At 41.1% G+C, this 8,747-nt stretch overlaps 1 protein-coding gene across 1 annotated transcript; it reads right to left on the bottom strand.

Moving 5' to 3' along the window:
• Window positions 1-5,919: 5,919 nt before the first annotated feature.
• Window positions 5,920-8,318, bottom strand: LOC140080596 (germ cell nuclear acidic protein-like). Its single transcript, XM_072126181.1, has 8 exons — window positions 8,210-8,318; window positions 7,744-7,815; window positions 7,538-7,619; window positions 7,391-7,433; window positions 7,058-7,208; window positions 6,833-6,962; window positions 6,536-6,743; window positions 5,920-6,301 (listed from the first exon to the last, which is right to left on the bottom strand). The coding sequence occupies exons 1-8, from the start codon at window positions 8,279-8,281 to the stop codon at window positions 6,214-6,216; spliced, it is 846 nt and encodes a 281-aa protein (XP_071982282.1). The 5' UTR covers window positions 8,282-8,318; the 3' UTR covers window positions 5,920-6,213.
• Between the last annotated feature and the right edge of the window lie 429 nt (window positions 8,319-8,747).

The following is an 8,747-nucleotide window of genomic DNA, read 5'->3' as shown; positions in this document are numbered from 1 at the left end:
AACATCGGTCCCGAATTTCATTTTCACTGTCATGGTTGGGTCAGCAGGTAATTTTTCCATGCTATTAAGTGGCATCTTGGTGCTTTTTAACCTTCCTCTTGATCAACACTGTAAGATAATAGGTGGGCCCTTGATGGACCTGCCTCTTTATTCAATTGACAGCCAGTTATATAGGGGTTGTATAGAAGAGTTCAGATACAGTAGGTGCAACTAAGAGCAATCTTGAGATAGAGCAGTTCCTGCTGCCAAGGATAGGAGCTTCAACAATACTCAGTCATCCTTAACTACAACGAAAATGTAAAGCAGCACAGTGCAAAATCAGATTAAGATCCATGTGTGGGTGCAGGCTTCAAGGGTTCCGACTCACGATCCCAATGGTCCAAAATTCAAAACAGGGAAACAGCACTCCGTGGAAAACAGTAGCCATTCTCAAGCATACACTTTAGTGATACAAGGCGGGTTCATCTCCCCCGCAGAACGGACTATCCGGACACTGCGATCGTGCACCGATGCTAGGAAAATCGTCGTGGTCTGCCGCATCAAACAGAAACATCACTAACTGATGTCACCCAAACTCACGAGAGGTAAGGTAAGCGCCCATCTTGGATGTGGGCATATGTGCGAATAGCCCGTGGTTTAGGTAAGGTTTAAAAAGGGAAGGGGAATGACAAAAAGTAAATGAAAACATAACTTAAGCATCTCGGGGCTCTTTAGGGTAAGGTGTATATAATCTGAACGCTCGAACCAAACTGGCACAGACACAAACAATCTGCAAATGGAATAATTTTTCATGTGTCGCCATGTCCATCGGATGGATCACTAGACCCAAATGTGCCCATCAATGCCATAGCTGAAACGTTGTATTCCCCACTGGTGAAATAAACACTGTTTTCCACGGAGTGCTGCTTCCCTGTTTTGAATTTTGCAGTCATCCTTGACTGTAATAAGTAATATTTTTTGTTACTCCACTTTATTTCCAATATTCAAATTAAAATGACTGCATATGTGAAACTTCCGAGCTGCCTTTCAGACATTGAAGTGTCACAACGGTGTTAGTTGAGCTCTGCACATTACTTGCGGCTGTATATATCTATTACTAGCATTTTTTCATTACTTTTAAATTGTAGGGCCTTCACCACCCTCAGTCCAGCACTATTGTGCTGTATTCTCATGGGGTTAGCTACTTATTTCATTATGAATTGTTTGCATACAAAATTTTGGACATTTGTATACACAGTAAATTGAAGTTGCTGCTACTTTTCTCCTCTCCTCTTCTCCAGTTCCTAACGCAGAAACTACCCTCTAGTTGGCTTAAAATTCTCTCTTTCCTTAGCTAAAATAGAAAAATATATTTTTCACGAAAACAATCAATTTCAGCACCATATACATTCTGATTTTCCTTATATAGAAGATCGCCCACCTGCTGCCACGCTGGCTGCCACGGCCTGCCTGCTGCAATGGCGTGTCCATCCGAAGCCACGGCCTTACCGCCCACCACCACAGACACCAGCCTGACGGCCCACCAAAGATACAAGTAAGTCCCTCTATGTATGTGCTGTGTGTGTGTACATGTATAGAAATGTGATAAAATTAAGATCTATACCATGCACTACTTACTGTTTTTACTCAACATGTGCTTATTGAATAAAATTGCGCTAACAATTATTTTTGCATATCATAAAATTGAACATAAAATCACATTATTATATGTAATAACATTGGGACATCACCATAGATCACAATAGGTAAGTGGTATAAGATTTACTTTGTATTTGTATAGTATTGGGACCAAACGGCACCTTTAACAAAAGTGCCTGGTTGCAACCTATACCGCTACTAGTGCTATGTATTGCAGCGTGTGAACACTAGATAAACAGTTGGTGTCACCAAATAAAACCAAATGGGTAAAACTTTTCATGCACAAAATCTAAAAACAAAAATAGTCACTGAATAACTTGAATCCAGACTAAGATATGGGACATATACATCCAATTGTTGGTAGACAATATATTTGCTATCTCCGATAGATTGATTCACCCAGCTTAGCTTTTGTCTCTTATGTCACTTGTAGTTATTCCAGTGGGGTAATAATAACCTTATTGGTTATGTATCACCTGCATCGGTTCTTCGCTGCCACGATGCCTCCACTGTGCTACGGCACAAAATCTCAAAACAAAAATAGTCACTGAATAACTTGAATCCAGACCAGGATATGGGACATGTTAATACAGAACATCCAAATTTTTTATATATACCGAGGGGCACACGGTATTACCAGAGCACACTTCCCACTAGGGTTTTGTCCAATAGGTTGACAGTGCGATCTAGAGATTCAATATTTCTGTTCGTTTTTGTGTATAGAAATGTGTGTATATAAAAGTGTATAAATGTGTGTGATTGTATAGATGTGCACAAATATGTATTTATGTATTTTTTTTTAAGGGGAAGAGGCCCCCATGCTGAACTTTGCCATGGGGCTCAGACTCTCCTAGTTACGCCGCTGGTGTATGATCAGTATCAATGAAGCATTCCGTGATGATGATGTTCCTTTATCTGATATAAAAAATAAACCCTATAAGGCACCAGCAAGGGCTCATTAGTCTGAATGACAGCCGAAAAGGGAACGCATCCCCTATACGACAAATTTATATGCAAGCCCAGATACCTTAAGCCAATACAAGCCAGTCACGCAAAACACACAACCGTGTAGCCACAACTCCTTCCCTAATAATACTTATAGACATCAACCCTATAGTCTGTAGATTTTTAACTTCAGTTGTGAGTGTCACCATTCTCTTTTAATAAATTGGAATAAAGATTGAAGTTTTAATGGGGTAAATGAATCCCCCCTCTACCTCTTGACCAATGGGTCTTTTGTGAAGCCACCTCCAGGCCTTTTTTGTGAAATAAGATTGCATTGTTGAGGACCCAGTCAGAGAAACTCACCCACTTCTTGGTTTCTGTGAAGATATTAACACAAAGGCAGGGGTGGGTGTCAAGGCAGAGATAGAGGTGCTGGCCCTGAGCTACCAACAACCGTACTGCACTAACTCGCTGGGTAAGTGCTCACAACAGATGAATGAACAGAGAAGAATGAGACACAAGTGGAGTCTAGATAATCAAGATTGTAGCAAAGTACAGATTTGGATAGAACAGATTAGTACAGTTGGAACAATCAAGACAAGCTCTGTACATAAATGCAGCACCAGAAGAAAGTCTTATACGTAAATACAGCACCAGAACTAAGCTCAGTGTACAAATATGGTGCATTATCAAGCTTAAAACAATACCAGAGGATGCAGCACTGATAACATGTATGATATGACCATACTATTGAAAACATACTATTAAATACTATAAAAAGGGGAAAGCTGCGATTCATAGGGGCAGATTTACTTACTCGGTCCATTCGCGATCCAGCGACGTGTTCTCTGCTGTGGATTCGGGTCTTCCGGCGATTCACTAAGGTAGTTCCTCCGACGTCCACCAGGTGTCGCTGCTGCGCTGAAGTCCGCCGAGGCCCGCCAGAGTTCACGATGCTATGCTTGATGAAGGTAAGCGCGTGTCCAGCGACACTGTTTTTTAAAAAATGCGCCGGTTTCTCTGAATCCGTCGGTTTTTTGTTCGGCCACGCCCCCCCATTTCCGTTGTGTGCATGCCGACGCCGACGCGCCACAATCTGATCACGTGTGCCAAAAACCTGGGCAATTCAGGAAAAATCGGCGCAAATCGGAAATATTCAGGTAACACGTCGGGAAAACAGGAATCGGACCCTTAATAAATGACCCCCATAAAGTAAATAATATGATACAAAAAAATTGATTCTTTAGGTGGCGCTGGTGGGATATTGCTCCTATTTTTGCTTTCTTTCGGGGTTGGATTTTACGGATTTCACTGTCTACTTTATTCTCTGGGTTGGTACGATCACGGGGATACAATTTTTGTATAGGTTTTATCATTTTTTCACACATTTACAAGAATTAAAACCTCCTGTACAAAATATATCTTTTTTTATTTTGCCATTTCCCGGCGCTAATAACTTTTTCATACTTTCGTGTACAGAGCTGTGGGTGGTGTCATTTTTTGCGACTTTAAACTGAGCATGGGACTAGCACTACTGACATAAATATACTAAGGATCAAAGCATACAGAAAACAACCAATTACAAATACACAAAGAAAAAAAGGAAGTATGCTATGAGACCCAAAAGTAAAAAGTAAACAAATTTTATTTGTACCATAGTACACCACAACACAAAAATATTAAAAACATTTAAAAGTGTGGACTACACACAAATGTAATGATAAAGCCGGTCAACCTGACCAACACCCCCCCCCCAATGAACAAAGCCTCTCCTGACCAGGTAAATGATGAAAAATGAAACAGGTGGAAATACTAGAATATGGTATAAACCAAACAGAGGTTGATCCAAATTGTGAAGCAGTAAATCAAATTAAGATCATATAACTCTCTGTAAAGCACTATAATGGATCAGAAAGGTATCTACCTGTGGTGATGAAAATACAGACCAAGGAGAGGTAGGGGGAGACTGGGGCACGAGACCCCACGCGTATCGCCACCCAACTGGCTTCCTCAGGGGTGCTGTGGTGAGGTGTAGTGTCCGTTATATATGAGGTAGGCGTCCCACTTGCAGCAGCTGTCATGGAGCTAATGACTTCCGGTTACCAACCGGAAGTTGAGTGTGTAACCAGAAATTATGTCGTGTGGACCTATAGTGAAAGTTTGCCAAAATGTGTCGCGTGCGCCAAAATGTGTCGCTCACTCACATATCTCCTCTTGTTCCCATGGTTACCTGCTAGTATTGTGCAGGTAGAATTTTTTGCGACTTTGGATGAAGTTTTCAATGCTACCATTTTTAGGAGTGTACGACATTTTGATCACTTTTATTGAATTTTTTAAAAGTTCCATTTTCGACTGGGTGCTTTTTTCTGTTACAGGGTTAAACAAAGTGAAAAACCATTATTATTTTTTGATAGATCAAGAATTTTCGGATGCCACGATACCTAATGGGGCACATTTACTTACCCGGTCCAGTCGCGATCCAGCGGTGGGGTTCTCCGACGCTGATTCGGGTTCTGCCGGGATTCACTAAGGTCCGTGCGCCGATATTCACCAGGTGTCGCTGCTGCGCCGAGGTCCGCCGAAGTTCACCTGCTTTTTTCTGGTGTATGTGAGTGCTTGATCTTGCGACACAAATGGCTTTTTAAATTCTGCGGTTTTTCCGAATCCTTCGGGTTGTCCGGTGGCCACGCCCCCCGATTTCTGTCGCGCGAAAGTCGGTGCGATTGCGCCAAAAAGCGATCGCGTGCGCCACTATCCCGTGAAATACAGCGCAAAGCGGAAATATTCGGGAAAAACCCGACGGATTCACGGCTGCGGACCCTTAGTAAATGTGCCCCAATGTGTTTATGATTTTGCCTCTTGTGCCTATTGCCTCTTGTGCCAAACAAGTGGCGTTTGTATTTTTCACTGACCCAATTTACTTCTTTAATACACATGGTCAGTGAAAACACTTCAGACAAAAAGACTTAGTCTACTTTTTGATGGAACGGACACCCAGTCCATTAAAAAATACTTTGTATGAACTCTAAGAGGCTGCTCATCAAGCTTATATAAATCGTTTGTGAATGATATGCTGTAGTTTGATAGTTTGTCATATAGTAATGGGCACAAGGCCGGAAAAAATATGCAGTGCCCCTTCGGTTGTACCCTCTTCACTATCATATTGATATCCCTACCCACCCCAGTTTTGCTCTTGTGCTTTTGGTTAAAATACATCTCACCTGTTATAGAATCACTTGGACTATTACATTTTACCTCCCAATTCTACCAGCCTAGAGTTATTTTGTAAAATGATTAATGACACTGTGCAAATATTTTGGGATAATTTAAGATTTTACTAAAGCCAATTAACCTATCAGTATATTTTTGTTATGTGGGAGGAAACCGGAGTACCCGGAGGAAACCCACGCAGACACGGGGAGAACATACAAACTCCATGCAGACGATGGTGAATTGAAGACCCAGTGCTGCAAGGCCACAGTGCTAGTCACCGAGCCTCCGTGCTGCCCAGATGGTAAGATGGTAGATGTTACATATCACGGGTCTTCTGGGTGACTTCTCTCTGCTGGGATCTTGGTTGGATCTTTATTCTGACTGTTGATGGAGTCGGAGATTTACTGACTGATGTCTTCAGGTGGAGTCTAGGAGGATGATGTCTCCTTTGCAACGGCTGCACACAAACCTCTGTGTGTCAAGAGAGGCTTTCCAGCGGCCAACCCTAGAGAGATAGAAAGATTATATTAATAATAAAATATATAAGCGGAAAAAAGATATAAACAATGATAGAGTCTCCTTTATTCATTACTGTGGAAAACAGTCTCTAGATATCAGTGAAGCAAGCAGTGGTGGTAACTAACACATTGTACATGATTAAATAATAAAGAAAACCTGATATACAAGAACCTCACACTCCAGGACACAACCCTGAACATTATAACAGATGGCATCTTACCTGGACTGGCACCCTGTGCACTCATACATGAATGGGTAGTGGATCTCATAGTTGTGGTATCTGGAGATCGGTGGGAGGTCAGGGTGAGCCTGTGCAGCCGTCTGGCAGAAGAACAGCCAACGCCAGCCGTGTCCAGCATTTCCATCTCCATCAATAACCCAGCAGGCAGCATGACACATTTCATGGATCAACGTGTCCCGAAGTCGCGCTGAAGAGAATGCGAGAGAAACTTACATTCAGTATATAAAGAGACATAGAAGATTTCAGAGCAGCTGTAGTATATGAGGAGATACATACCTGCAGAATCACAGATCTTCTCTGGTATCTCAATGATGGCACATGGATCGCCGCTGTCCCCTAGCAATCTGGTGACACCGGCCGTTGATGTCATCCTTTTGTTCCATCTCACTTCCATGTCTGTAGGAAGCTACAAAGAAGGAAGAAGAACAATATAGATATAAGAAATATAAGCTTCATGTCTATAATTTTATGATGTATATACTCAATCTACTCATTGTATACCTCATCGTCAAAGACGGTGTGGTTAAAAAACTCATAAAGAAGTTTTGTCAGCTCCATTTTGTTCTCATGGAAGTTGTTCACATATTTTGAATGAGGAGAGGCAAGATCTGTCAGAAGACCGTAATTGATGGGACGCTCCGATCTCCCGATACTGTAAGAAAACATAACAGAGAATCACAGATCAATAATCAATATATTCTAAGAACATACACAACATGCAGACTCTACACATCTGATAGCTAAGCTGACAATGTAGCGTATAACTAATTACTCTGCCACCTAGTGACAAAATAATATGAACCTGATAACATTTTGAATATATGAATACTGTACCTTTCCTCCACCAGCTCAATGCTCGAGGATGGAGAATTCAGATCTGGAAAATATAACAAATAATAAGATCATATCAGTAATAAAAGTGTAATTTATTATATTCTACTGGGAAGATATTCCTGATCATTATAGAAGTGTCCTGGATACCTGCTATGGGTGGCTGGTAGGGACCAGAGCCACCATCCTCCTCTTCAAGGCTCCATGGAGAAGTTGGAGTAAATGGATGAGACTGGAATAGAGAAATATAAGAGCCAGATTATTATATAGAAGTAAAAGAAACAGTATAAAAGTGTAATAAATCCTGTAGAGCCGCTCAGGGCCATAGAGAAGACTGTAGAGAAGCGACCACTTACCTGATGTAGGGTCTCATTATCGTCCAATGTGTTGGACTCAATAAATTTGCAGCTCTTTTTGCTGACCAGATTCTAAGAAGGAAAATATCAAATTGACATAATTTTACCCGGAAGATACCTCTTGTTTAGTATAAGGCGGCATCACACTGACACTATTACTACTAATATTTGATGGATTGTGCAGTGATTCATGAGGATATGTGCCCTGATACATGGCTGTGAGACAAGTCGGAGCCCTCCTACAGTATAGGGAGGGGCCAGAAAGCTCCAGAATCTGCTCCTGAGGTGACCCCAAAATTCTCCTATGGTGACCCTAGTATTAGGGATATGAGTGACACTGGTACATACATGTAACTAGAACATGGAAAGTCAGCTATAATATTAGGAATGTGGATGTAGTCAGTTTTTATATTAAATGTATGATATAATGATGATACAATTTTTTTGCCAAAAAAATGGAACTTACCTGGTCCTCACTGCCACTGTCTTCTGTATCAGAAGAAATAACAAAGCAATGTTTTCGCTTTTGCTTGGACATTTCTACAAAACTGGATAGCAAATGTCTAGCACCACGAACTCTATAACCCTCAGCGGGTCTGGACGGAATCAGAACCTTTAGAGTTCCTTCATATTGTGAAATCATAGTTTGTGTGACATCACTAATATTCTGGAAACATGATGGCTTCTGTGACATAACGGTTACCATGATACTTACACTTACATTACAGATAGAATATAGACATGCACCGTGATAATAAAAATATAAGCAAAACTGTAATGAAATCATCTTGCAGCAATATTATTTTATAGTATAAGGTGGTAGGTAAAATATCATGTGGTAATCGGCTGATTTTGTCAAAAAGTCATAGAAGTCAGAGCAGGAGCTTTAAAGGGAACCTGTCAGCAGAAATTGACCCCATTAACCACTATAGCTCAGCATGATGAAAAAATACAGAAAATTTACTTTGAAGTGAGATGTGAATTGGTTGCATAAAGTCAAGGAG

Source organism: Engystomops pustulosus, chromosome 1 (genome assembly GCF_040894005.1).
Source record: "Engystomops pustulosus chromosome 1, aEngPut4.maternal, whole genome shotgun sequence".
Taxonomy (NCBI): domain Eukaryota; kingdom Metazoa; phylum Chordata; class Amphibia; order Anura; family Leptodactylidae; genus Engystomops; species Engystomops pustulosus.
The sequence above is the reverse complement of the archived record's forward strand: the minus strand, read 5'-3'. Positions and strand labels throughout refer to the sequence as shown.

Coding starts and splice junctions, on each gene's coding strand:
- LOC140080596 (XM_072126181.1), bottom strand. CDS start 8,281: ATGTCCAAGCAAAAGCGAAAACATTGCTTTGTTATTTCTTCTGATACA. Junction 7,816..8,209: donor ACAGTGGCAGTGAGGACCAG/GTAAGTTCCATT, acceptor TTTCCTTCTTAG/AATCTGGTCAGCAAAAAGAG. Junction 7,620..7,743: donor ATAATGAGACCCTACATCAG/GTAAGTGGTCGC, acceptor TCTCTATTCCAG/TCTCATCCATTTACTCCAAC.